Source organism: Hipposideros armiger, unplaced genomic scaffold (assembly GCF_001890085.2).
Source record: "Hipposideros armiger isolate ML-2016 unplaced genomic scaffold, ASM189008v1 scaffold_284, whole genome shotgun sequence".
In the NCBI taxonomy this organism is placed as follows: domain Eukaryota; kingdom Metazoa; phylum Chordata; class Mammalia; order Chiroptera; family Hipposideridae; genus Hipposideros; species Hipposideros armiger.
The window spans coordinates 1,691,288-1,718,979 of record NW_017731634.1 but is presented as its reverse complement, the minus strand read 5'-3'; the positions used below and the strand labels follow the sequence as shown (position 1 = coordinate 1,718,979).

At 55.9% G+C, this 27,692-nt stretch overlaps 1 protein-coding gene across 3 annotated transcripts; it reads left to right on the top strand.

Annotated features, from left to right (window-relative positions):
- Positions 1-5,569: 5,569 nt before the first annotated feature.
- On the top strand, positions 5,570-27,666 carry ATAD3A (ATPase family AAA domain containing 3A). Of its 3 annotated transcripts, XM_019658530.1 has the most exons (16): positions 5,572-5,901; positions 11,227-11,303; positions 11,561-11,662; positions 11,983-12,042; positions 12,647-12,716; positions 12,838-13,003; positions 13,196-13,265; positions 14,689-14,844; positions 15,617-15,673; positions 15,839-15,964; positions 16,114-16,238; positions 16,691-16,742; positions 17,095-17,165; positions 18,079-18,246; positions 19,564-19,672; positions 26,809-27,666. In XM_019658530.1, exons 1-16 carry the CDS (start codon positions 5,700-5,702, stop codon positions 26,971-26,973), a joined length of 1,776 nt encoding a protein of 591 aa, XP_019514075.1. In that variant the 5' UTR covers positions 5,572-5,699; the 3' UTR covers positions 26,974-27,666. The 3 variants fall into 3 exon arrangements, with proteins under 3 accessions (XP_019514076.1, XP_019514077.1, XP_019514075.1); XM_019658531.1 differs by lacking the exon at positions 26,809-27,666 and having other exon boundaries at positions 5,570-5,901; positions 18,079-18,193; positions 19,564-19,668; XM_019658532.1 differs by lacking the exons at positions 19,564-19,672; positions 26,809-27,666 and adding an exon at positions 19,518-19,556 and having other exon boundaries at positions 5,570-5,901; positions 18,079-18,193.
- Positions 27,667-27,692: the final 26 nt, after the last annotated feature.

Sequence of the window (27,692 nt, the reverse complement as noted above, 5' to 3'; positions counted from 1 at the left end):
TTAGTTTCCCATGAGGCTGGGGCCCAGGCCAGTCCCTGTCCCTGCCACCTCTTCTGCACCAGGGCCAGTTTCTGCTAGACACGAAAGTCTCTGGGCTGGGCCACTCCCACAGGTGCCTACTCCCAGCCCCTCTCAGAGGACACCAGGGCTCCCTAAGTGGCTGTGGGGTAGGTTTGAGCGACTTGCCTCTGAAGTCTTTCCAGACTGTGCAGCTGACCTGCTTTTCTGCTGGGGGCGGGGCAGAGGTGCTGGCTCAGCCCCCCTGAAGGGCCAGTGGTGCTCACAGCATGTCTCCTGTCAGCAGGGCGGGTGGGCAACTGACTGTGCTAAGGGACCCCTACCCCGAGTGCCTCTGGGGAGGCCTGGCTGTGCTGACCTCCTGCTGGGGGGGAGGACATGGACTGGGGCATCTAAGCAGGCAGCTGCTTACCGAAATGCAAACAGTGCACAAGCCTGGAGGGGCAGTGAGCTTTGGCCCAGTCCTAAGTCCCTCTCCAGTGCTGGGTGTCCAGGCGCCGCCCACGGGGAGGAGCTGCAGGGGCCCTGCGGAGAGCTGGGAGCCCTGGTTTTATTCCCCCCTCTTTTAGCCATTTCTTTGTATTTAGTTCATGTTCAATGCACATCAGTTCCATAACATGAGAAGTCACTATGAATCAAAGCATAAATACACAAACATGATACACAACCCACAGTTTATGTCCAGCATTCACTAGGAAACAGCAGTGCCATTCTCAGGTCTCTTGGGTGTGATGTTCCCATGTAGGATTTTTTTTTTTTAAGATTTTTATTGGGGAATTGGGGGAAGGGGAACAGACAAGTTGCTGTCCTTTTGTTCTTCAGTCTAGTTGTGGAGGACATTGCTTCACTGGCCCAAGTTGGCACCATCATTGCGCTCTTCCCAGGCGAGACAGATCAGTCACCGGCTTCTGGACGGCTGCTCACTGCGGCTTTTGGCCGCTCACGCTGGCTGCTGGCCACACATGGCAGCCCACGGCAAACCACTGCAGCAGGGGCTGCAGCCCACGCCGTCGCCAGCGAGTCACAGCAGCCCAGCTCCAGGTTGAGCTGTTGTTCAGCATCTTAGCTGTAGAGGGCAGTGTCACTGGCCCTCACATGTGGGATCTGAACTGGGCCCTCTGGCGTCCCAAGCCAGCCCCTAACCAACGCGCCACTCGGCCGACCCCGCATGTAGGTTTTTAAATACAGAAAAAAGAACTTTGGTTATTGAGACACTAAGCAGCAGTGTGTGACTGTGCGAACACGAGACTTTAGGGCGTGTGTGTTTTTAAAAAGGTTTCTATGCATCAAGGCAGTTGTGAAAAGATTTACTTTGCAGAATCGAACCCACTTTAGGCGTAGGACCAGGCTTTATCTCAAAATATTGACTGACCACAGAAAGTGTCCCAAATGTGGCCATTCTGATTCATAGAGCTTTTCCGAAACAAGTACAGAAAGAATCTAATGCCCATTCGCCTCCAGTCTTCACCTCCCAGGTATGTGATTTACAGTTTGGCTCCTTCATATATTTGCCTGTTCAACCTTAAGATTTGTCCATTTCACCTTCAAAACATCATTTTTTAAACTGTAAGAAGTATTCAACATATGCAGACAGAAAAAGCATTTTGCAATGAGTTGAGGTCAGCGTGCTTCTACTCTTCCCAGTTAGCTTAGCTTAGAAATCTGGTGCCCTACTGCATAGAAATAGCTGATACTTCGTAAGCAAATGACCGTTGTGCTTGGACTTGGGGTGCTTTCGCATCAATCATTGCCCTGGCAAATGTCAGTGACCACATAAAAAGTCAGGAAGGCTCCAGGAAACCAGGAAACACCAGTTCCCTAAGGGAACAGTGATGGCTTATTAGTGTAAAACTCTATCTGGAGTATGGCATCTATCAGCATGAAATCAGTGCTAGGAGCCCTTCTGATGTGCATGTACATAGAACAAAAGCTGTTCACAGGCCTGCTTAATGCCTCAGCTTCAGTGAGTCAAGTGGAAACTGAGTCTTTGTTCCAAATTTCACCCTTTATCTCTAGCTAAGGTAAAGTCTACTCATTTCCAAGGTAGAGTTTTGTGTCCACCTTTTTTTTTTTTTTTAAGATTTTATTGGGGAATCTGGGAAGGGGAACAGCCAAGTTGCTGTCCTTTTGTTCTTCAGTCTAGTTGTGGAGGATGTCACTTCACTGGCCCATGTTGGTATCATCATTGCGCTCTTTCCAGGTGAGGCAGTTGCTCACCGGCCATTGGACGGCTGCTCACGGCGGCTCATGGCAGCTCACTAAAGCGCACGCCAGCTGCCAGCCAGCCCCACTGCAGTCTATGCCCGTTGCTGGCGACTCACAGCAGCCCAGCACCAGGTCGAGCTGTTGTTCACCATCTTAGCTGTAGAGGGTGCAGTGTCACTGGCCCTCATATGTGAAATCCAAACCAGGGCCCTGCTGCTCAGAGCTGGCGTCCCAAGCCAACTCCTAACCAACGTGCAACTTGGCCAGCCCATGAAACTGACTTTTTAAATGCAGAGCTATATTCTCAAAGATTTTCCTTTTCCTATCGGTAGACGACTGGATTGAGAAACTGTGGTACATTTATACAATGGTGTATTACTCCACTTTAAAGAGGAATGAAATTGTACCATTTGCAACCATATGGATAGACCTAGAGAACATTATGTTAAGTGAAATAAGTCAGTCGGAGAAAGACGAAAACCATATGATCTCACTTATATGTGGAATCTAAAAAAACTGAATGAACAAGCAAAGTGAACAGAAATAGTCTCAGAGATACAGAGGAACAACTGATGGCTGCTAGTTGGGAAAGGGTGGGGATGAGGGAGAAGAGGAAGGGATGAGACAGCATAAATAGATAACTACAATATTGCCACAGGGACATGAAAGACAGTTCGGGGAATATAATTAATAATGTAATTATTTTGTAGGGTGTCAGATGATCACGTCTTGTTAGGGAGACCACTTCATGGATGGGGTGGAGGCTTGATCACTGCACTGTATACCTGAAGCTGATGTTGTATAATATTGTATGTCAACTATAATTGAATATATATATAGTCACGGGATGTGGAGTATAGTGTGGTAGTGGAGTCAAGGGAATTTAATAGATATGTATGATATGGGGGGAGTGGGGTGGCGGATTGGGGGAGGTGGGTTGTCACTTTGAGAGGTAAAAAGTATAACTATTGCACTGTGTTGTACAGATGAAACTAATTTTAAAAAATGTTTATTTCAAAAAAATTTAAAGATTAAGCACTAATGGCAATAAAATAAATAAAATAAATAAAAAGAACTCAACAGCCCCATCAGGGCTAAGCGCACCCCCCTCCATAGGACTGAGTCTACAAGAATCTTCCGTTTAGGCACAGGCTTGACACAGAGCCTGGTCCTTGATAAACTGGCTGCAAGACTGCGCCCGAGTGAAGAATCAATAAAGCGTTGTGACCGTGTGATGGCACACTATTAAAAAAAAAAAACAACAAAAAAGATTTTCCTTTTTATATAAAAGTATACAAGCTTGCTCGATGCCAGCCTGCAGACAGAGCAAGAGAGGAGCCTGTGGGTGGACAAGCTTCACATCTTTTACCCATTTCTGCTTCTTCATTCAGCCAAGCACTGGTAGGGCTGCTGCGGGAGGAATGGTTGGCAGCTAGTCCACGAAAGCCTTTGGTGGATGAAAAAGGAGCCACATACTAAGCCTGACAAACTCAGGGGAGGCATGCATGGGGTGCCCTACAAACTCAGAGGCTGGAAGTAACAACATAAGATGATCTGAACATGAAAAGCTAGGCCCTGCAGCTGCCTTGACAAAGGCTAGTCTTTACCTTAAGTGAGCCTGTCCATTGTCGTTTTGCATCTAAGATAACGTACTTCCGAAAAGTCAGAATATTCCATTTTCCAGACCCCTCAGGGCACAACCTCGCACCAGGAGACCACAGAGCCCCTCATTATCTTGTTCCCCACATACCATCTCTTGTTCTGTAAACGTTAATTATCCAACACCCACCAACGTAAAAGAAGTGTGTGTTTCTCAAGAAGTGTTTCTCCGTTTTGCTTTTTATCCACTCCCAGAGGTTTCCTAGCTTTGCTTTCTCCCGCCTGCATAATCTACCACCAACGATTCCATGTAATTAATTCTCCTTACGTCTCCTTCTTTGATTCTAATGCATAAAATAATCAGTAAAACTGCCGTTCTCCGGGGCAACTTCTCAATCCCTTGAGATTTTGCTTCCTGGAAATTGTCGGTTTGGTTCAGATAAACTCATAAAAATCCTCTGCAGGTTTGGATGTTTGTTACATTGACACCTTGATGATGGCCACTGAAGGGCATCTGGCTGGAAAACTCACTTTTTTTTTTTTTTGTCTTCATTTTTCGGGAAAAACAATCACAGTATTTATTTTCCTTGAATTTTTTCCTTATTTTTATTCAGGCTTAAAATTGATTTCCGTCTAGTGGAGAAACTCTCCATATAATTCCAGGAACTGAACTGATTTCCATAAGGAAAGAACAAAGGGGCAACTTGGGTGTTGACCCCCAACTGAACTTTGCTAACTTTGGGCACTGTGGTTCCTAGAGCAACGCCAGCCTCTGTCCCAGGAGGATCCAGCCTGCCCTTTGTCCCTGAAGCAGGCACTGGGCCTTGGGCAATTCCCAAGTGCTCACAGGTCAGTGACCGGAAGCCAGGAGCCCTCTGCCCTAAGCAGCTCTCCTGCAGCTAGGGCGCCCTCTGCGGGGCAGCTCTGCCTTTCCATACTTCCGGGGTGGAAGATGTCTGCCCCCTCCCTGGCTAGCCTCTTCTGAGTGATACAAAGGATCATACAACCAACGACCACTGTGGTTTGCCTGGACAGGGAGAGGAGGGTCGGGAGGGCCTGTTCTCCAGTCCTGCCCTTCATCCAATGACGGGAGCGGGAGACTGGCCTGGGACCGCGCTTCTACCTATTATCTTATTGAGCGACGACTCTGTACGCCAGCACTGAGCCCCACCGAGTGCAGCCTCACGCTCCAGGGCCCAGCTCGTCCAGCGCCAGCCCGCGGGTGACCGGTCCCGCTCAAGCTCCATCCTGGCGGCTCCGGCCGGCCCTGCGTCAGGGCCACGTGGCACCCGGCGCACATCCGCGCGGGCGGAAGTCGGAGGGGCCCTGGGTGTCGAGGCCCTGCCGCGCGCCTCGGGTAGGGGTTCCCCCCTCCGCCCCGCGGGTCGGCCGCCTCCCGAGGGCTCATCCTCTCGCTGTCTCTCCCTCTGTCCGGACCGCGCATCAACAGCCCGCTCGGCTCCCCGGGCACCTGCCTCTCCGCCGACGCCAAGTCAGGGAATCCGCAGGCGCCCATAGCAACGGGACGTGCTGTTGCTACACCGAGCAGATCTGTCCCAGGGCGCACGTGCTCCATCAATTTTTGTCCCTCACCCGCCCCCGTAACCAGGCGCTTCGCCCCGCCCTCCGGCGGCCCGCCCCCAGAACCAGCTCGGGCAATCGTGGCCCCGAAGCCTGTGACGTCTGGTCCTCACTGCCAATCCAAGGGCCGCGCGCTTACCAGGGCACTTACGCGCTTCCGTCGCCCGGGAGGAAGGGGCGTGTGTCGCGCCTGCGCGGTGGCTCTGATGCCCGGCTAGCAGCGCGTGGAGGCTTCTCTGAACCGCGCGGGTCAGCTCGGCTTCGGGTCCAGGTGGCTCCGGCGGCGCTCAGGGGCCATGTCGTGGCTCTTCGGCATCAGAGGCTCCAAGGGCGATGGCGCGGAGCCGCCGCTGTCCCTGCCGCCTGTGCAGCCCGGGGCCGAGGGCGGTGGGGACCGCGGCGCGGGAGACCGGCCGGCGCCCAAGGACAAATGGAGCAACTTCGATCCGACTGGCCTGGAGCGCGCGGCCAAGGCGGCGCGCGAGCTGGAGCACTCGCGTGAGTGCGGCGGCGTGGGCGAGGGCGGGAAGGGCCCGGGCGGGGGCTCCTTCACCGAGAGCTAGTCCACCGAGCGCCTGGGCAAGCCGGCACTTGGGGGCATGCAGCCCCTTAGCCGTCTGAGCAATCGCGTGGCATGACGAAACTGGTCTCCAGGACTGAATCTGCCCAAACCACCTATCGTGAGGGCAGGTTCGGGATCCTATCACTCTTGGTACCTTCCCAGACGCCGTGCGTCCTTCTGGTGAGGACACCGTGCAGAGGGGACTTTCGGAGGTTACAGGTAGCAGGTTCCGGGACTGGACCCTGGTCTTCAGTTACTGCTCAGTGCGGGAGCTTCTCCCCTCTCTTGCTCCCTCCACGTGGACCGGCCAAGGCGTGGCCAGATCAGGGGTCCCTTTGTGGCGGTTGCTAGCAGTTTCCCACTTAAGAAAGGAAGCATGCTTGAGAGTTATGGATTTAAGGAGAATGTAGCAGGCTGGCATTTATGGTTGGGAAGTATTAGCTTTTAGGTAGGCGAGGTCTGTAAAGCGGCAGGTCAGACAACCCTGGCCCATCCTGATGACTTGCCTGACCCAGGGCCCTCAAGGCGCCAGCAGCAACTGGATCTTCACTAAGCCCACATCTTTCCCCGCAACTTCCCCGTCTCCTGTGGCTTTAACAGTTTGTCTCAAGGTGTAATCTAAGCGTTTAAGAGCCTGGAATGGAGAAGATGCTGAATAAACATTGACTGAAAGAACACAGTGGCTCTCAAAGTCTTGTTTAAGCAGAGGTGCCCTTTTTTCAAAGGAGACCCTGTAGAGAAGTCTTCCCTTCCCCAGGGGCCACATGAGCCTCCTGAGCAAAGGTCTCTGGGCCTGCCTGCCTCTCAGATGCCCAGAGGGACATTCAGCACATCTGGATATTTGGGACTGGGCCCAGGAAAGCCTCTGAGGCCTAGCTGGAACCCCCCTCACCCCAGAGTGAGTGTATTAAGTTTTCTAGGGAATTGTAATCATCAGATTGGGTTGAGAAACTGGCTGGGCTTCAGAGCACCTCAGATGGCAACAGACTTTTGACATGTGACCTGATTTCTTGTTAAAGGCTTAATTGCGGGACACCTTTCTGCCCCAGCTCCTGTGGGGTTTCACCTACCATGCCCAGAATTTCCAAGTTGCCTCGCTTTTAGAAGCTGAATCCCGATTATTGGCTGCCCCAACCCTGTGCAGTTAACCTGGCCTGTGTGAATAGCCTTGGGCACGTCTGAGGCGGGCAGCTGTGGGGCCTCCTGTCCTTTTGCCTGCCCGTGCCTCAGAATTGCTCCCGTCCCTACCTGGGTCCCCAGAGCCTGGGGCCTCTGCTCTCCCACAGCCAAGCCCTCACTTCCCCACCAAGGAGCCTCCTACAGAGTTCAGGTGCCACCACCTGCAGTTAAGGTTGTCCGTCAGTCTCCACATCTGGTGACTACCCCAGACACGGACTCCATTTCTGTACCTGCCATCCTTCCTGGCCTCCCTGCTGGCCGGTGAGAGGGGTTTTGCCCTGGTCAACTGCCCCTTCCTGTCCCAAACTGCCCTTCCCAGGGTGCTTCATGCACCTCTGCCGAAAGCCGCCCTCCCCCCCGTCCCTTGCAGATGCGCCAGTTCTCAGCGTCCACTGTGCTCGGCCTCGCGGTTCTTGCTGGTTCTCACTGCTTTCCAGCCGGAGCCACCTCAGTTGCTCCTCCCAGTGGGACCACCTGATCTGTCCCTTGGGCCGCCTGCTGTCTCTTTGTTCCCCAGGTCTCCAGCCCGGGGAGCCCAGAGCAGCACGTGTGGCCTTGAGCTGCCTGGGTGCTCCAGCCCGCCTGCCTGCACACTCCACGAGAGCGGGCACCTAACGGCACCTTGCCGGAGTGGCTGTTGCTCAGTGATAAAACCCACACGTCTCCTGGTACAGAGCAACTGCAGGGTGATGAGCTGTTATTGTCAGTGTTGCCATCATAGCCTGTGGTCAGTGGGCCAGGCCCTGTGCTGGGCAACTCACCTGCTTCCTCTGCTCTGAGAGTCAGTGGGGCAGGAGACTTGAATCGTTCTGTTGTCAGATGAGGCTAACCTGGTTTGCCGCAGGTAACATGGTGAGGAAACAAGGCGGTTGGGTTCAGTCCCAGTGTGGTTGGCCTGTGACCCCCATGTTCTCTCTGTTGCGCTCTCTGCTCCCTCCAGTCAGGGTCAGTTGTTACAGGGGCTTGGCTTCATGGGTTCCCACGCTCACCAGTGCAGTGGGCTGGGACGCTGGTGCCCTCGTGCTGCCTTTGCCCCTAGAGTCCCGACATAATCTAAGTCTCTGGCCTGGCAGTGGGGTTCCGGGAGGACCTGGCCCAGCTTTGTTCATGCCCACCGCACGCCCCAGCGGACCATCCAACCAGGGCTCCCCATGTCTGTCTAATGTGTGGGGTGTGGGTGCAGTGGCAGTTAAACTCCGAAGAGAAAAAACTAGAGCTGTGAACATGTTATGCTCTAGTTATGTGTGTGCCACCGGGGTGCTGGGCACTAGGGTCTGCAGCTTCCTTTGAAGGCTTCAGAAAGTAAGAGATTGTGGGGGTAGATGGAGGGACGTGCTGGGGGAGCGAACTAGGAAGGACAGCGTCAGGGAGCTGGGTTCATGGGGCCCCCATCTCCCTCCTGCAAGTCAGGAGACTGACATTGAGGTACAGCTGACCTTTGAACACCTCAGGACTTTAGGGTGCCCACCCCATGCAGTCGCAAATCTGGTGTGACTGAAGTCTGCTCTCCCCATGCGCGGATGGAAAACAGTTTCCAGACCACGGCTGGTGGAGTCACTGGATGCGAAACGCAAGGATACCGAGTGCCAACTGTATATTTATTGGAAAAAATCCGCGTACTAGTGGACCCGCATAGCTCAGACCCATGGTGTTCAAGGGTCGACTGTATTGTTCACAGAATGACAGTCATCACAGATCTGTTTGAGATACCTGATGCTTAGGCTTTCTGAGCTCGGAGGCTGCCAGAAGTCAGTGGTTTTCCCAGAGCACCCACATATGGACAGATAGGAATCCCACCTTATGATGAAATCTGTGGAAAGCGTTTATAACACACAGTCTCTGAAGAGCTGTCGCCCTGCGCACTTGGGCTCATTTGAGGTTTAATCTTCATTTACTTCTCACTCCTCTTTTTGCCTGCACTTGCTTGATACCAGCCAATAACGTGTCGGAGGTTTGAGAGAAATGTACACACCGTGAGAAACAGGACACTGTAGCCACGGGCTTGCCTTATGTTTAATTGGGAAAGGACTGCCATGTTGACCTCAATGAGCAAGGGACAGCTTTTCCGATGGAGCCCTCCGGGATGTGATGGTCCCCTGGCGGATGATGAGCCTCTGCTTGGGGACCTTTCAGGGCAGACATTGGTGATGAGCAGAGAACAGTGACCTTTGGAGGGAGGAGTCTGAGCAGGAACGAGGGTGGGCACGTGTGCTCCCTGGCAGCCCCTCTGTTGTCGGAGATTGGGCCATTCTCGGCGCCATGACCAGGTTCTTGGCATCTGGAGTAAAGAATTGAACAAGATACCAAGGCAAAGTAGTGGAAAAAGTTTATTAGAAGAGATAGTACACTCCAGAGAATTAGGAGTGAGCCAAGCACAAAGAAAAACAGCTCAAGGCATTATTAGGAGAAAAAGGACACTCCAAAGAGTTTGGAGAGAGCCGAGCAAAGGAAGCTCAAAAGGCACTGACTGGCCAGGACTTGGGAGTTTTTATCCTTTTTTCTCTAGAATGGGCTCTAGAGAGGCCTGGGTGTGGGACCACTTGATTGACAACTGTGGTTGACAATAAGCTATTATCTCATCTTTTTAGACTTCGCGTGTTCCTTCCCAGAATTCAGTCTGTTATAATATTACTGAACTTCTGGGCATATGTATGATATTATAATGATGGTGTAATGAGGCCCAGGTGAAATGGTCATTATGGCCTTTATTGTGCAGGTGTGGGTCTCATCCAGTCAGATAGTTTGTACCCATTTGTTTCCCCTCTGGTAGATAATTACAATGAAAAGAAGTTTTGGGTGTAGAGGGGATGTCCCCTTGGCGGTCACACTCTGTGGGACATGTAGGAATGCAGAGGCCCAATGGCCTGCCTCTAACTGCTTACCTTGTTTTCCCCTTGAGAGACGTGATCCCCATAAAATCTCTATGGGAATTTGAGGGACAGGAGGCCTCCTCTTCTGTATCTGCTTCCTGCTGGGCAGGGGCGTAGAGCTGTCCCTGCCTATTGGGGAATTCACGGAACTCTCACCCTACCTGATCTCAGATGAGAGGAAGGGGTCTCGAGCTCCACCTGGAAGACCGTGTTGGCTTCTTTGGTTGTGACTGGCAATCTTGCTGGGGTATCATCTGTATCCCCAAGATTTTAATTAATCTGTTAGCTCTTATGAAACCTGTGGCCATTCAGCCAGTCACTCAGGTGGCGTCAATTGTCTGGGCCCAGAATGGGTTTGGAAAGAAAAATTAGGCTTACTGGCTTGGGGAAATGTTAAAACCTATTTAGGTCTTGAGGGGTGTTGGAAGTCACAGGCTTTTTTTTTTTTTTTAAGATTTTTATTGGGGAATTCGGGGGATGGGAACGCTGGGGAATTGGGGAAGGGGAACAGACAAGTTGCTGTCGTTTTGTTCTTCAGTCTAGTTGTGGAGGACGTTGCTTCACTGGCCCAAGTTGGCACCATCATTGCGCTCTTCCCGGGCGAGGCAGATCAGTCGCCGGCTTCTGGACAGCCGCTCACTGCGGCTGCTGCTGGCCACACACAGTAGCCCATGGCAACCCACCGCCACAGGGGCTGCAGCCTAGGCTGTCGCTGGCGACTCACAGCAGCCCAGCTCCAGGTTGAGCTGTTGTTCAGCATCTTAGCTGTGGAGGGCAGTGTCACTGGCCCTCATATGTGGGATCTGAACCAGGGCCCTCTGGCATCCCAAGCCAGTTCTTAACCATCGCGCCACTCGGCCAGCCCTAGTCACAGGCTTTTAAGTAGTTATCTGAACAATCTACTGTTGAGGTCTAAAAAACTGATTTACAAAACAAGAAGCAGGGGCATAGGAGAATTCTAGGATTCAGGCTAGGAGCAGTCTTTAGCCTAGGATTCACAGACTGATGAGAAGAGTAATCAAAGCCAGGAGCTAAGGAACTAAGGAACTAGGGAGGAGACTTAACGTTTCTATACTTACCATTTCTATAGGAAAGAATATTTAAAAGTTTCTTGGGGGTGGGGGCGTGGGGGTTACTCCCTTGGCTGGTAACACCTTGGTTTGTGTGCACGCTCACTGGGCACCTGGGTCCTAACGCCCGCACTTCCCGCAGGACACGCCAAGGAGGCCCTCAGCCTGGCACAAATGCAGGAGCAGACGCTGCAGTTGGAACAGCAGTCCAAGCTCAAGGTGAGTGTGGGGCCGGGGATGCGGGTGGGAGGTGCCCGTGTGTGCTGGGCCTCCTTCCGGATTTGCCTCTGGCTGGTGGTGAGGAGGGGAACAGGGTGGTCAGAGGCAGGTGCCGGGCCCAGGTGCCGCACATGCTTGTCCTCCACCCCCAGAGTGCATGTGGGACGTGGCAGAAGCTGTTGGGGCAGCGTGAGCCCAAGCTGGAGTCCCAAGTGGGCGGCCTCAGGGGCCTGGGCTTCAGCAGCGGTGTCTCCTAGGAATACGAGGCCGCCGTGGAGCAGCTGAAGAGCGAGCAGATCCGCGTGCAGGCTGAGGAGCGGAGGAAGACTCTGAACGAGGAGACGCGGCAGCATCAGGCCGTAAGTGATGCGGCAGTGTAGGCACAGGGCCCGGCTGACCAGGCGGGGGTCCTGGGGTGCACCGTGATCCCACATGCAGGCTGGGTCTGATCCTGACCCGTCGTGGCTGTGGTGGCCTTCCGCACACGTGGAAGGCCATGGATCCCTCCGTGCTGCATGTGACGGGAGCCCTTGTGTCCGCATGTGTGCTGGCTGACCCAGCAGGTGGGGTGGGCAGCTTGTCCAAGGCCCCGGTGCCCCGTGGAGTCTGGGTTCAGCTGGTTTCGGGCCCGGCCGGCAGCTTTCGCTGAGCTATGTCCCACTGCTCTGCTCTACCCCAGAGGGCCCAGTACCAGGACAGGCTGGCCCGGCAGCGTTACGAGGACCAGCTGAAGCAGCAGGTGAGCCTGCACGCCTGCACACGGGGAGCACTACCTCGTCCTCCCCAAGAGTGCGGGGCCTCTGGGGCAGGTGGTGGGTCAGAGTCCAGGGGTATGGGCCCATGGGCTATCTGCCAACGGGAAGTGTGGGGCCCGGGGAGCCTTCCTCGGCTGCCTGCACGTGCCCAGGGGCACACACACCTGCAGGCTCTGCCCTGTCTGGCTGTGTGGCCTCAGGCAAGGCAGGCTGCGACTGAGCTTAGGGTTCTCCCAGGTGGGACCTGCGTGGGACCTGGCTGTGACAGGTTCATGCAGGGGTTTAAATGTTTCACCTGCCGTGGGCTCAGAGCTTTTACATTTAACAGACAGACAAAGACCAGAGCGTTTTACATACCGCCGTGAGCATGGCCGAGCTGTGCTGGGGCGGGGCTCCTGACCCCAGCCCCTTGGTGTGTGCATGTCCTCAGCTGTGCGCAGTGTGCAGGCCCCAGGTCGCCTTTCCCTGAGAAGGTTGGGCCCCTGGGTGGTGCACACATCCCGTGGCCAGAGCAGCTGACCTCTCTGGTCAGTGTTGACTGCCTCCTAATTCTGAGAGCTCTCCCTTTCTCTCGGGGCTTCATCTCAGCAACTTCTCAATGAGGAGAACTTACGGAAGCAAGAAGAGTCTGTGCAGAAGCAGGAGGCCATGAGGCGAGGTAGGGGTGTTGGGGCCGTGTCCTCACAGCCGGCCCAGAGAGGCTGGCGGGGCGAGGGGGGCGACCCGCTGTGGGCGCTGCGATCCCTGGCTGAGCCGCGCTCTCTGCCTTGCCGGGGCAGCCACGGTGGAGCGGGAGATGGAGCTGCGGCACAAGAATGAGATGATGCGGGTGGAGGCCGAGGCCCGGGCGCGGGCCAAGGCCGAGCGAGAGAACGCGGACATCATCCGCGAGCAGATCCGCCTGAAGGCTGCCGAGCACCGCCAGACCATCCTGGAGTCCATCCGGTGAGGCCGCACCCCCAGAGGAGCCCTTGGTGGCGTGCTGTCCACCGGCCCCTCTGTGCTGTGGGGAGGCCGCCTCCTGGCAGGTCCTTTAGGTGCTGACCTTCAGGGTTGGCCTGTTGGAGCCCTTGTCCTCTCTCCTGCCACGTGCATAGGCCTGGTTCCCTCCTGGTCACGTCCCTGCTTCCCCTGCAGGACGGCTGGCACCCTGTTTGGTGAAGGATTCCGTGCCTTTGTGACAGACTGGGACAAAGTGACAGCCACGGTAAGCACCACTGCCACTTCTTCCCGAGCAGTCTGCCCCGGGCAGAGTACATTTGCAGGCGAGGGGGCAGCTGCTTCTGCTCAGGCCCCTTGCCTGTGCACACTGGATGTGACAGAGCCCCTAGGTCTGGGCGCTCAGAACAACTCAGCGTGGACGGCAGCGCCTGGTGAAGGGCCTTGGACATGTGGGAGTGGCTAGAGCTTTGTTCCCCGTCACCCTTTGGAAAGTGCAACTGGGAACCTTCCCCGCAGCTTCGGCAGTGGAACCTGGCTGAGACCAGGGCGTTGGGATGTGCCGGGGCCCCTCACACCGAGCTTCTGTGGGGGTTCCCACCATCCAGTGCGGGGCGGAGGTCAGCCTACCGAGGCCATAGGGCTCCGAGCCCCGTGCTGAAGGAGCCTCTGAAAAGCCCGCCAGCTGCTGCCTGCACATGGGCTCTGCCAGGCGCTGCCAGGCTGAGGGGACAGTGCCCTAACAGACTCCCACAGCGGCCGTACTGAGAAGGGCTGGGCATCCCAGCACCTCTGCCTTCCTGGAGCCCCTTCCGCAAGTGTCCAGCTCTGGACATAGTCCCAGCCAGCCTTGCTCCAGGGATGGTGAGGGGTGGGGGTTAGGCCAGGCCAGGCCTTAAGGAAAGCAGGGCTCCAGTCAGGGGAGCTTGCAGCTGGTCAGACGGGTGGTTCTTTAAACGGCTGCTGGAGTCACCACCCTCCCTGCTCCAGGTGACTCTGAGCTGGCACCTTGTCAGGTGGTTGAGTCTCTTACATTCATCTTTGGCGGCGTGGGCTGGTGGTCGGTCCTAGCCTGCCTGCTGACAGATCTCGGCTGGGTGACACAAGGTGCTCTGGTGGAACAAGTGCCCTTGGCTGTCCTTCCTGGTGATAAGCTGTCTGTGACCTGAGTGTTTACCGTCTAAGCTGGATAGACTCATGGAGGGGTGGTTGTGAAGGTCGCTGGACTTGGAGCCACTCATCTCGCTGTGCCATCTAAACCTGGTTCATGTGGCCTAGGAGTCAGCACTCCCCTGTGGGAGCTGAGCGGTTTATTCTGTAGGGGACAGTTTTCAGTTCCATTTTCCGGTGCTGGTGTAGGTTCCGGGAGCCTTGCACTGCATGCAGCTCCTGGTCAGGTGCCCAGCGACCGAGCTCCCACCTTGGAGTTGGGTTTGCCCCCCATCAGCCTGGGGGTCACCTGGAACCTCCCTGGTCCTGCAAGCGCACAGCTTCTGGTAGCTTTCTGAGAAAGGGCATTTGGGGTCAGCTTTTTGGTGTCTTGTCTTTTGCAGTCATGTGGGTGTGGGATTTGGGGTTGGAGACTCCTGTGTGACCCCTGCTGGATGAGGCGGTGCGGGCCCGGTGTTGGCGGCTGAATTGCATGGCAGGAGTGGGCATCACTTGCTGTCTTTCTGCCCTCCCTGCTCCAGGTGGCCGGGCTGACACTGCTGGCTGTAGGGGTCTATTCTGCCAAGAACGCCACGTCTGTCGCGGGGCGGTACATTGAGGCCAGGCTGGGGAAGCCATCCCTGGTGAGGGAGACCTCTCGAGTCACCGTGCTGGAGGCCCTGCGGCGTCCCCTACAGGTAACCGTGGGCCTCACTGGAGCTGCCCCGCTAGTCCTTTCTGGCGTTTCAGCCGGACTGTGAACATGTGTCGTCCTTCCCGCCTTTTTTACCTAAACACTGTCCACTCCCTCCTGTATCTTAGATTTGCTTTTGACTTTTTCTTCCTTAATGCTGCCCCTGGGGCTCTGTTCACATTGGCACTGTGGGGGCCTCATCCCCCGGTCCACCCAGTCACCTCTGGGTGTGTTGATCTGACCATCCTCCTGGGTTAATGTTGGGGTGTTTACAAACTACTGGGGCTGGCTCCTTGTGCCGTTGTCCTGTAAGAGAAGTTGCTGGAAGTAATGGTGTGAGCTGCTGCCCAGGGAGCCAGGCTTCCCACTCAGCATTTACCCCACATCGTGAGCTCCCACGGGCTGCAGCTGGCGCTCTTATTGGTCGCTGTGCATTGTGGGTGATTGAAAAAAGACAGGTCAAAAAGAACCTGGACATCACCCAGCCCAGCAGCACAGATGGGCTCGTCTGCCAGCCTTCTTTTTTTTTTTTTTTTTTAGCTGAGCCATCCTGCCACCTGTTGGCAGCTCAGCAGCAGCTCAGCTTGGGCCGGGAATCAAACCGGGGACCCTGTTGCCCAGAGCTCAACCAACTGAGCTCTTAACCAACTGAGCGACTCGGCCGGCCCCTGCCAGCCTTCTAAAGCGCGGCTGGTCATGCGTGTCCTGGGGAGTGGGCCCATTGCGGGGTGGCCGCACCGTGGGCCGCGATGACCCCGACATCCGTTCCTCCACAGGTCAGCAGGCGGCTCCTCAGTAAGCCTCAGGATGCCCTGGAGGGCGTGGTCCTCAGTGTAAGTGGTGCTGCCTCGGCTGGGGCGTGGGAGTGGGCAGACGACCCCTTCTGAGCCCAGCCTGGGATAAGCTGCCTCTTGGGCTGGCTGTGCCATTCAGGAGGGACAGGCTCGGCAGCAGAGCAGCACCCACACGGAGCCACCTACCTTGTCATCCCTCCGCAGCCCAGCCTGGAAGCACGTGTGCGGGACATCGCCATAGCGACGAGGAACACCAGGAAGAACCACAGCCTGTACAGGAACATCCTGATGTATGGGCCCCCCGGGACCGGCAAGACCCTGTTTGCCAAGGTGAGAGGCGGGTGGGGATGCCACTGCCCAGCTCTTCCCAGCGGCTAGGGCAGGTGGGGGACGAGGCTGCCCCTTGCAGGCTTCAAAGGGAGGAGACTGCGCTCCGCACTTCGCCCCGCCCACTGCCCACGCCCCCGCCTCCTCTCCAGAAACTCGCGCTGCACTCGGGCATGGATTACGCCATCATGACGGGTGGGGACGTGGCCCCCATGGGGCGGGACGGTGTGACCGCTGTGCACAAGGTCTTCGACTGGGCCAACACCAGCCGGCGCGGGTGAGCCTCATGGGTACCTCCCTGGACGGGCCCCCCCCCGTGTGCACTCCCAAGGCCTGGTTCCTGGCGGCCACCTGGCTCCTGCTGGGAAGGGGGAAAGGGGTCCGTGACTTCCCCGCGGACTGTCCTAGTGTTCGTGCGTGAGGCCACCTCTGCCCTCTGGCAGCACCGGGGCGGGGTGGGGTCTGGGGGAGAAATTCACCCAGTGCAGTTCCTGGCTGCCTGCGCCTGCGCTGGTCACAGGAGCCACAGGGCTGCAGTAGATGGATGTTTAACTTAATGCCACGTTGGGGTGTTCTGCGTGCTTTCATCCTTTCTCCCGCCTGATGTTGGCACTTGGCACGCCCACTGAGCTTGAGGTCTGGGGTCCCAAAGACTGTGGAGGGCAGCATGTGGTTGGGGTTCCTGAAACCGTAAGTGCATCCCAACCAGGCAGCCCCTCCCCTTCACAGCCTCCTCCTCTTCGTGGATGAAGCAGACGCCTTCCTCAGGAAGCGAGCGACCGTGAGTATTCCAGAAGCCTCTATCTGGCGGGTGGGCCTGGGCGGTGTGTCTGGTACTTGGGCCAATGGGAGTGTCCAGGAGACGTCTGCTTTCTGGGAGGGCAGTGACTGAGGACTACCCAATCCTGCTCCTCACTGTGTGGCTTTTCTCCACTCTGTTTGAACAGCACAGGTTACACCTGTGGCTTTCCTTCTGTGGCTGGAAAACATTTTTAGAATGTTCTTGAAGTTAAGTTCTGGCCATCAAGTTTAGATCCCTAAAGACGCTGGAGCTCCTGGCCTTCACTGGGCTGCTCAGAACCCTGCTGCTCGGGCTGGCACCTCGGCCTGACGCCAGAACTTTCTCTGTGCAGGAGAAGATAAGCGAGGACCTTAGGGCCACCCTGAACGCGTTCCTGCACCGGACAGGCCAGCACAGCAGCAAGTGAGGGCTGCCCGCCGGCGCCAAGCGCTTTCCTTCACCCGCCCGTCAGGTTCTCACAGCCTCGCACAGAGGGAAACTGAGCCACTGCCTGAGCTTGCATGCCTGACCCATGTGCCTGTGGTGGCTAGGCAGTGTCCCCACTCTGGGACGTGCCCATGACCTCTACCCGTGTGATGGGACCTGCCAGTCCAGCTCAACAGGGTGCTTGTGGGAGCCACTGAGAAGACAGCAGGGTCTCTCAGGCAGAGCTGGGCGGCAGTCCTTGTCCACAGGTCATTGTCCCTGGCATCTGTGGCTGCCCCCCCATCTTCCCCCGCCTCCCCCGCCCCAGCAGGCAGCCCTGGGCGTGGACTGGCCCTTTCCTAGCCCCCAGTCCTGCTCTTCTGCATTGGCCAGGCCCCTCTAGTCCCCTGCCCACTGGTCTCCGAGGGGGCACCCTGCCCTGCTGGTCAGCTGTGTGGCTGCCATGTCAGACATGTCACCCTCACCTATTGTGGCTGCTGCCACCACAGACCTCTGGGGAGGTGTGTCTGTGTTCTTGCTGAGTTGGCATCTCTGCTCAGCTGAACCCCAGGCCCTGCAACCCCGGCTCCTGGTCCAGGAGGGACAGAGATCTGTCTCAGACCCTGGGGTCCCTGTCCCCGCTGCACACACTGAGGCATATCTAGCTACCGCATCTGGCTGGGCCTGCAGTCAGAGGAGCATGAAGTCGGGCAAGGACATAATTGCTGGACAGAGGGCGGGTGGCAGAGGGCGAAGCTGGGTCTACCTGGGGTTTTCTGAGTTAAAAAGCTGCCATGTGGTATCTGCTAGAAAGCTTCCCCGTGTGGGTTGAAGAGGCTGTGGCCTGGGCAGCGGGGAGCGGGCGCCTGGCTCTGCAGCCCCTCAGCCCCCATGGGCTCTGTTGCTGCAGGTTCATGCTGGTCCTGGCCAGCAACCAGCCCGAGCAGTTTGACTGGGCTATCAACGACCGCATAGACGAGATGGTCAGCTTTGAGCTGCCGCGGCGGGAGGAACGCGAGCGCCTGGTGAGGATGTATTTTGACAAGTATGTTCTTAAACCAGCCACAGAAGGAAAGCAGTAAGTGTCCTGGGCAGCCCGTCGTCGCTCCCGCCCTCTCATGCTGGGGTCCTCCCAGCACCACCTCCCCGGTGTCTCAGCACCCCCGGCTCCTGCTCCGGGCGCTGTTCCCTAGTCCTAACCTGTGGTTTCATGTGGGCTCAGGGCAGGGTCATATGTGGCTTCATCTCTGGAGGCCCTGCCACCCATCCTGCCGTCCCCTGTCCACCTGCCGCCCCCTGTCCACCTGCCGCCCGTCCTGCCGCCCCCTGTCCACCTGCTGCCCGTCCTGCTACCCCCGTCCACGTGCTTGGCCCCCGTGTCCCATCCTGCTCTGCCAGATTTTGAGTTGACAGCCCATTGTCATGCACTACGAGCGTCTCTTTTCTGTTACAAAAAGTGCCTTAATCACTTGGGGCCCCTAAGGAAACAGACCCCAGGTCACAGTCAGGCCTGGCTAGCAGGGGGCATGATGGCCAGTTGGGACCCTGCTGAGTCCTGAGACCACTGTCCACTGCTGTGCCCTGGTCCTAGGAACCTGCGGCCTGTGCCAGCACACAGCAAGGCCCCCTTCTGCAAAGCCCGCCAGGCGGGGTGGTGCCCGCCACGCTCTGTCTCAAGTGCTCCAGATAAGCGAAGTGTGGGCTATTTTAACCATCTCTGGGGGCTGAGTCTCAGCAGGACTGACCTGAATCCTGCCGGTGGCAGTGAGAGCCTCTTCTGTTCCAGTCGTGCTTTGCCTGTCCTGTGCTGCCTGCTCCTCGAGCTCCATTATCTGGGCCTCTTTGCCCTCTGGCCCCAGCTGGCCCCAGCTCCCCCAACCCCCAAGGCCCCACCCTGGCCAGGCTGCAGCCCAACCTGCCCGGGAAGGGACCAGCACCCACGTGTCTGTCTCCAAGTCAAAGCGTTGGCTTTCCTCCCTGATTTTCCACTTGCTGATTTAGCAGCTCACTTCTGATGGCTTTTAGCTGTCATGCTGTTTGGGAATGAGAAGGGCCTGGTCCCTGCCCCCGGGGTGGGCATTGGGGCCCCTCTGTTCTCCTATGTCCTGGCCGGCACCACAGCTGCCTCCACAACACATTACACACTGCCATCTTTCTGCACAGCCCCCACCTGGACCCCACCTTGGGCGCCAGGAGGAAGAAAAGGGCGGCATGGGCAGATGTGTTCGCTCTGGGGGTGGCACGGGCATTGCCTGGGGTTTCCAGCACAGGCGCCTGCCCCTGGCCAACACCCCAGCCCTCCCTTCGTGTTGGAACTGGGGCCCTCATAGGCCTCTGTTCTCACCCTAGGTCTTGTGGGTGCCCTGGAAATAACTTGGGAACTCCTCCTTGCTAGGCGCTTGAAGCTGGCCCAGTTTGACTATGGGAAGAAGTGTTCGGAGATCGCACAGCTGACAGGGGGCATGTCAGGCCGGGAGATCTCCCAGCTTGCCGTGGCGTGGCAGGTGAGTTGGAGACATGTGCCCTGCGGGTGTGAGCTGCACCAATGCGAGACCCTCAGCCGTTTGAAGGCGGCCATGCTGCCTCCGCTTTCCCCAGGGCGCTTCTGTTGAAGGAGTTTCTGCACCCAGATGAGAGATGTGCTGTGGGACTTCCCTGCTGCACCACCTGCCTCCGCCCCCATGGCTGTCAGGGGCCCACCTCCCTATTGTCCAAGTCAGACAGGGTTCTCTGGAAATGAGCCTTGTGTGATGTGGGCTTCTGCTCCGTGACTTTCTCCCAGCTGGGGCCCAGGGCAGTTGGCGCTGGGGGTACCAGGGGGACACAGCCTGGGTCGGACGTGTCCCATGAGCTGGCTCTGGGCTCATCAGAGGGCAGATGAAATGAGGAACCAGGAAGTGACTCTGACCTGGTAGGGTCAGGCGTCCCCTCTCCAGGTGCAGGCTGTTGGCACCGAGCGTGTGCCGAGGGAGTGCTGCCGTGTTCTGGCCTTCAGGGTGGGTTCACCAGTCTCAAGGGCAGGCCTAGCCATGCGAGCTGACTTTATCCCCATGTAGTGACTCAGGGCGCACAGGACAGGGGCTTTCATTCCCCGACACCCAGGTTCCCCTCGCAGCAGCAGCTTCATGGGTGCCCAGGGCATGGGAACCCACTGACCCATCCAGGAGGCGTTTGCTCCTTGGTTGCTGCTGGTGGAGGGTGCTGAGTGGCTTGTGTCTGCAGCCAGATCTCTGCTTCCCGCTGGCATCGCTGTCCCCACAGCGCCTGCACTCGTGTCTTCTCAGGCTGTGTGACAGCCCAGCCACTGTGAGTTTAGAAATGCTTTGAAATGACTGTGTTTTATTAACCAAGTACACATCTACGTGGTGTCATCGCCCAGATGCCTGGGGCTGTGTTAGTCAGAGCGACCTGGGCCCTGCTGCTGGAACAAACAGCCCTGATCGCAAGCTCACCGCCACGTGGGTCAGCTAGGGGCTCTGCTCCAGGCTGTCCTCCCTCAGGACCAGGCCTCAGGGTGGCTCTGCTCACACAGCCAACAAAGTGGCGGACAGGGCCACCAAATGGGCTTAAACAGTCATGGACTTCGTGCGGGTCTGGAGGCTCCAAGTGCCAGCGCAGTGGGGTTCTCTGAGGGCCCCCTGCCTGCTTTTGGGCGGCCACCTTCTCGGCATCCCCACGGCAGAGACAGCTGTCTGGTTTCTCTTCCTGTCCTGTAGGATCAGGGCCCACCGTCATGACCTCATTTCACTCTAATTACTCCAACACTGCCACACCGGGGGTCAGGGCTTTGACATGGATTTGGGGGCACACATACTCAGCCTGCCCTGGCTCTCAGTGTTTGCACCAAGACCCACACACCTCCCTTCTCTTCCCATCTCGTGGCCAAGCCAGGTGACAGGCCGTGTGTACCTGGCGGGTGGAGAGAGGGGATTATCAGACCCCACAGATGTGCAGAGCCCGAGGGGTGTTCTCCCTAGGGGTCTGGTCCTCACACCAGGGTGTACCCGGTCACTGTGAGGTCAGCTGAGCCCGAGGCCGTTAGTCCAACCGTGCATAAGAGAGGGCAGTGAGAGGCAGGGAGGAGGAACTAAGTGCCGTGTGAGGTCCAGCATCTCCAAGGGAGCACGGCCATCCTCCCTGTGCCTGGCCACAGGGGTGTGGCGCTGGGTTGCTGAGGTTGCCCATGGGCACTTGTGCACTTGTCTGAAGCCCACCTTGGTGGTGTGGCACGGACCCCACTGTAGCCTTGCCCCCGGCACAGTGGTTTTGTCAACAAAGTTCACGCCTCTTACCACCCTGAGTCACCATCCCGGCGATTTATTGCTCACTGTTGTAACCATTTCCAAGTGCACAGCTCAGAGACATTCAGCACACTCACCCTGTGCAGCCGTCACCACCACCATCTCCAGAACTTTCCATCTTCACAATCTGAACCGCTGTCCCCATAAGACACTCACTCCCCAGCCCCGGCACCCCCATCCCACTCCTGTCTCTGGGGGTTTGACCCCCCAGGGGCCTCAGTAAACGGAGTCGGGCGGTACTTGTCCTTCTGGGACTGGCTTATGTCAGCAGTGTCCTCAGGGTCCATCCACGTGTGGCCTGTGTCAGAATCTTCCTTCTTACCGCCGAACACTCTCCCCCCATGTGGATGAAGCACAGTTTTCTTGTCTGTCCGTCCGTCCATCCACCCATGGACGCCTGTGAGTGACGCTGCTGAGGGCATGGTGTGCACGGGCCTGTTCCAGGCCCTGCTGTCGGCTCCTTTAGGGACACACTGGAGTGGGGTTGCTGGGTCCCATGGCCATTCTGTGTAACTTTTTGGGGAGTCGCCACATCACTTTCCCCAGTGGTGGCACATTTTCCCTGCCCCCAGCAGCACACGGGTCCTAACTTCCCTCGTCCTCACCAACACGTTCCTTTCTATGTGGGTGATGGGTGTGAAGTGACACCTCGTGATCTGAATTCATTTCTGTGATTAGTGATGCTGAGCAACTTTATGTGTGCTTGTCTGTCATCTGTCTTCTTAAACATTTTTTCTTTTTTTTTTTTTTTTAAGGAGTTTTTATTGGGGAAAGGGGAACAGACAAGTTGCTGTCTAGTTGTGGAGGACATTGCTTCACTGGCCCAAGTTGGCACCATCATTGCGCTCTTCCCGGGCGAGGCACATCAGTCGCCCTACAGCTGCTGGCTACACACGGTAGCCCATGGCAACCCACTGCAGCAGGGGCTGTAGCCTATGCTGTCGCCAGCAACTCTCGGCAGCCCAGCTCCAGGTTGAGCTGTTGTTCTGCATCTTAGCTGTAGAGGGCAGTGTCACTGGCCCTCATATGTAGGATCCGAACCGGGGCCCTCTGGCATCGTCCCAAGCCAGCTCTTAACCAATGCGCCACTCAGCCGGCCCTTAAACATTTTTCCTTGAATTGTCGATTCAAGTCCTTTACCCATTTTTGAATTGGGTTTTTTTGTTGTTGTTGGATTGTAGGCATTCTTTATATATTCTGGATATTAACCCTTTCTCAGATATGTGATTTGCGAACATTTTCTTCCATTCTGTGAGTTACCTTTTTTACTCTGTTGATAGTATTCTTTGATGCATAGTTTTTTTGTTTGTTTTTTTTTAAAGATTTTATTGGGGAATTGGGGGGTGGGTAACAGTGTTGGGGAATCGGGGAAGGGGAACAGACAGGTAGACAAATTGCTGTTTTGTTCTTCAGTCTAGTTGTGGAGGACGTCACTTCACTGGCCCATGTTGGTATGATCATTGTGCTCTTCCCGGGTGAGGTAGTCGATTGCCGGTCGTTGGTTGGCCGCTCACAGTGGCTCCCGGTAGCTCACACCAGCTACCAGCTGCTCACGCTGGCTGCCAGCCACTCACGTAGCTCATGGCAGCCCACTGCAGCCCTGCTGCAGCCTACGCCGTCGCCAGAGACTCACGGCAGCCCAGCTCCAGGTCGAGCTGTTCATCATCTTAGCTGTAGAGGGCGAGCGTCACTGGCCCTCAATATGGGATCCAAACCGCAGTCCTGCGGCTCAGAGCTGGTGCTCCCAAGTGAGCTCTTACCAGCTGAGCCACTCGGCTGGCCCGATGCATAAAGTTTTTAATTTCGATAAAATCCAATTCATCCATTTAAAAAAATTTTTTTTAATTTTGTCACCTATGCTTGAAGTGTCACAGCCAAGAAATCATTGTTAAATCCAATGTCAGCAAGCTCTTCTCCTATGATTTCTTCTGAGATTTTATAGTTTGAGGTTATACATTTAGGTCTTTACTGCATGTGAGTTGATTTTTGTATATGGTGTTGGGTGAGGGTCCACCGTCATTCTTCTGCGTGTGGGTGTCCAGTTGTCCAGCACCATTTGTTGAAAAGGCTGTGCTTTCCCCATCGAATGGTCTTGATATTCATGTCCAAGATCATTGGACCGTAGACGTGAGTGAGGGTTTAGTTCTGGGCTCTGTTCTGTTCCACTGGTCTATATGTCTGTCTTTGTGCCAGGACCACACTAATTTGATCACTGTAGCTTTGTAGGAAGTTTTTAAATCAGGAAGTGTGATGTCTCCAGCTTTGTTCTTCTTTTTCAAGATTGCTTTGGCTATTTGGGGTCCCTTGAGAGTCCGTCTGGATTTTATGGTGGGTTTTTCTATTTCTGCAAAAAACATTGGAATTTTGATAGGGATTGCGTTGAATCTATAGATTCCTTTGTGTACTATTGATACTTTAACAATATTGTTTTCCAATGCATTAACAGATATCTTTCTATGTTTTGGTGTCTTCATTTCTTTCAGCAAGATTTTGTAGTTTTCAGTGTCAAGTCTTTCACCTCCTTAGTTAATTTCTAAGTATTTTATTCTTTTTGATGTTACTGTAAATGGAATTATTTTCTTAATTTCCTTTCCAGAGTGATCATTGGTATTGTCTAGAAATACAAATTGTGTGTGTGTGTGTGTGTGTGTGTTAATTTTATATCCTGCAACTTTGCTGAATTTATTGCTTTTAAGTTTTTTGGGGAAATCTTTAGAGTTTTCAACATATAAGATCATATCACCTACAAAACACATCATTTTATTCTTCCTTTCCAGTCTGGATCCTTCTCATTTCTTTTTCTTGCCTCATAGCTCTGCCCTGCGTTTCCAGTGCTGTGCTGAACGGAAGTGGTGAGAGTGGGCATGCTTTTCTTGCTCCTGATCTTAGAGGAAAAGCGTTCAGTTGTTCACCGTTGACATGTTTGCTGTGGGTCTTCCATATATGGCCTTCACCATGTTGAGGAAATATCGTTTATTCCTAGATTATTAAGCGTTTTCATCAAAAAAGGATGTTGGATTGTACCAGATGCTTTTTCCACATCAATTGAGATGATCATGTGGTTTCTGTCCTTCGTTCTTCAGTGTGTGGTGTCTTGCTGATGATTTTCCTATGTTGAATCCTGGGATAAATCCTACCTCGTCACAGAGTGTAACCCTTCCAATGTGCTCTGCATTTGGTTTCCTGGCATTTTGTTGAGGATTTTTACATCTGTGTTCTTCAGAAGTGTTGGTCTGTAGTTGACGTTCCTTGCGGTGTCTGTCTGGCTTTGGTGTCGGCATTATGCTGCCCTCCTAGAATGAGTTAGGAAGCGTCTCCTTCCTCTTCAGTTGTTTGGAAGACTTTGAGAAGGACTGGTATTCTTCCTTAAGCATTTGGTAGACTTAATTTCCCAGTGAAGCCATTAGGTGCAGAGCATGCCTTCTTTTTCTTTAATGAGCTGTTTTAGTTTTGAATAATTTCAGGTTCACAGAAAAGTCGCAAGGCTAGTACAGAGGGTTCCCGTGTACCGTGTTGTGAATGTGCCGTCATGAGGCACCTGTGCCACATCACTGTCAAGTCCTCCTCGGACTCGATCTTCTTCCCTAGGAGCCTTGTCAGGACACCACATTACTTTTAGTCGTCACATCTCCTCAGGCTCCACTGGGCTGTGACAGCTCCTCAGATGTCCCTTGTTTTTGATGATCCTGACAATTTTGACGACTGCTAGTCAGGTGTTACGTAGAATGCCCCTCATTGGGTTTGTCTGATATTCTCATGATTAGACTAGGATTGTGAGTTTGGGGGAGGAGACCCCAGAGGCGAGGTCTTCAGGTCACATCATGTCAGAGGCACCTGATGTCCACATGGCATCATGGAAATTGGCCTGGACCATCTGGCTAAGATGGTGCCCGCCACCTTTTTCTCTGGTATAGTCACTGCTTTCCCTTTCCCCAATTTATTTGAAAGCACATCACTGAGTCCAGCCCTTTCTCAGTGGGGGTCCAGTCCCCCTGGGGGGACATGTCCACTCAGATGCTCTGGGATTCTGGGAGGAGCAGCTGCACTTTACCTCTGCCGTTTTCAGACCCTGACCCATGTGGGCCCCTGGGCTGGAGTGTCCCCCTCAGGGACTCCTATCCCCTCCACTGCTTTTCAGGGCCCATGTGCTCCTTGCAGGAGGCCCAGCACTGAATGAGGACAGGGCCGCCTGTGTGAGCGAAACGATGGGTCATCTCAGATGATGGGAACTTGCTCGTGATGCCACATGTGCTGTGGCCGCTCAGGTAGTGGAGACATTCAGCTGGACTGGCTCAGGCCCCCTGCTCTGTGGGCACTGCGTGCTGTCCTCAGAGCAACGGGCTGAGTGACACTGGGTCATCTGGGGAGGGTCACTCAGAGGTGTCCTGCCTGACAGCCGATGTGCCGTGGGCCACACTGGGGCCTGCTTAGCAAAACTTTGGTGCCTCATCTAGGTGCCTGGCCAAGCTGTGGGCTGGGACTGCAGAGGTGCCTAGCAATGGCCCGGCTCTCAGCAGCCCACGGTCCTGGAAGGACTGTTTGCAGACAGTGGGGATACTGTGAGAGGCACATCCTGGTGGATGATGCCTGTTCCATGTTCAGGGGCAGTTTGGCCTGGTGGGGCCACTCTCTGACCCATCAGAATGGCCAGGGCTCTGCCTAGAGGCCCTGCGCTCCCCTCTGTGTCAGTGAATCTTCCCCCAATGGCCAAGGTGGCTGTGTCATCTGTGCCCTGCCCCTGAGGGCAGCTCTGCTGTCCTAGAAGTTTTGGCCCTCTGGGTCTACGGTGGGGGGCTGGGCTTCTTCCTGCGCGTTAGCCTGGGGCTTTCTAATTTTACAAGGTCAGCGAAACTCAGTGGAGCGAGAAGGCAGGTGGTGATATACCAGCTGGGGTGGGGGGGCAGTGCAGGGCTGCTGGCAGCTCTGGGCTGCAGATGGCCTGTGAGCATGCATACGTGGGCACACCTGTGTACACGGGGGCAAGGCGTGTGCCGTCATTAGTAGGCGTGTGTTCTGCGGGGAGGGGGCTGAGCGCAGGGGGAGGGTGTTGGCCAGCCACCCCCACCTTGGACTCAGCATCCCAGGCTTTGTCGTTCCCCCCCCCCCCCCCCCCCCCGCCACAGGAGGCATTTGGATTCTGGAGGGCATCTCCCAGAGCTGGGCTGTGGATGGGGGGAAGCAGCTGTGAGGGTGGGCCAGCCAGGCTGTCTAGTCCCTGGGCCTGAACTGCAGGGCGTGTGGTTCCTGGTGCCTTGTGGGCTCTGAATGCCTGAGATCGGGAGACCCCTGCCAGGCAGCCCCTCTGGGAGCCCTGCCTCAGTGTTCTCTTTCCCTGCTAGGCCATGGCCTATGCGTCTGAGGACGGGGTCCTCACCGAGGCCATGATGGACGCCCGGGTCCAGGACGCCATCCAGCAGCACCAGCAGAAGATGCAGTGGCTGAAGGCTGAGGGGACTGGGTCACATGGTGGCCGGCCCCCACTTGTGAGTGCACGGACTGAGTGAACTGGGCCTCAATACCTGGGGACCCTGGGTACACTGGCCTGGTGGCGTTGCCAAGAGGAAACACTGAGGTGCCCACGTCTCCCAGGGGTCGGGGGGTGCTGGGCAGCTGTCCCCCTGCCCCCTGCAGCTTTTACTGCCCCTCCCCAGGGCCGGGGCAGCATTAAAGGCCTCTGCTTAGGACCAGCTGCACCTGTGGCGTCTTTGTGGTGGGAATCCACCCCCTCCAGGCTGTGGTTCTGGCTGGGGAGGGTCAGGTTGGGGCCACCCCCAGGACTCCTAGATGTGTCTCCAAGCCAGGCCCAGAGCGGGGAGAAGGCACAGCGCCCACATCCAGGGGCAGCAGCCAAGCTGGACCAGCCCTGATGGCTGGCTGCTGTGGCTCTGACCAGCCGTGGTTGGGGGTGACTGCCCATTGCCACCTGGGACCAGAACCCAGTGAGGGGTGAGCAGAGCAGGCCCGGTGCTGCTGGTCAGAGCTGCCCACCACTGTGCTAGGGAGGGTGAGGCCCCATGCACACATCTGTGACTGCCCTCGGGCACCTGGCTGGGGCTGCACCTGAGACTGGAGACCCCGGACCTGCTGGCCAGGGTCATCCGGTGCCTGGAGACTGCAGTGACCCAGAGGAATCGCAGCTCTCCCTCAGTTGGAGTTGGAATCTTTTTGTCCAGAATGTAATAAAAACTGACACCATACCTCATAGTGTCTATCTCCTGGTTGA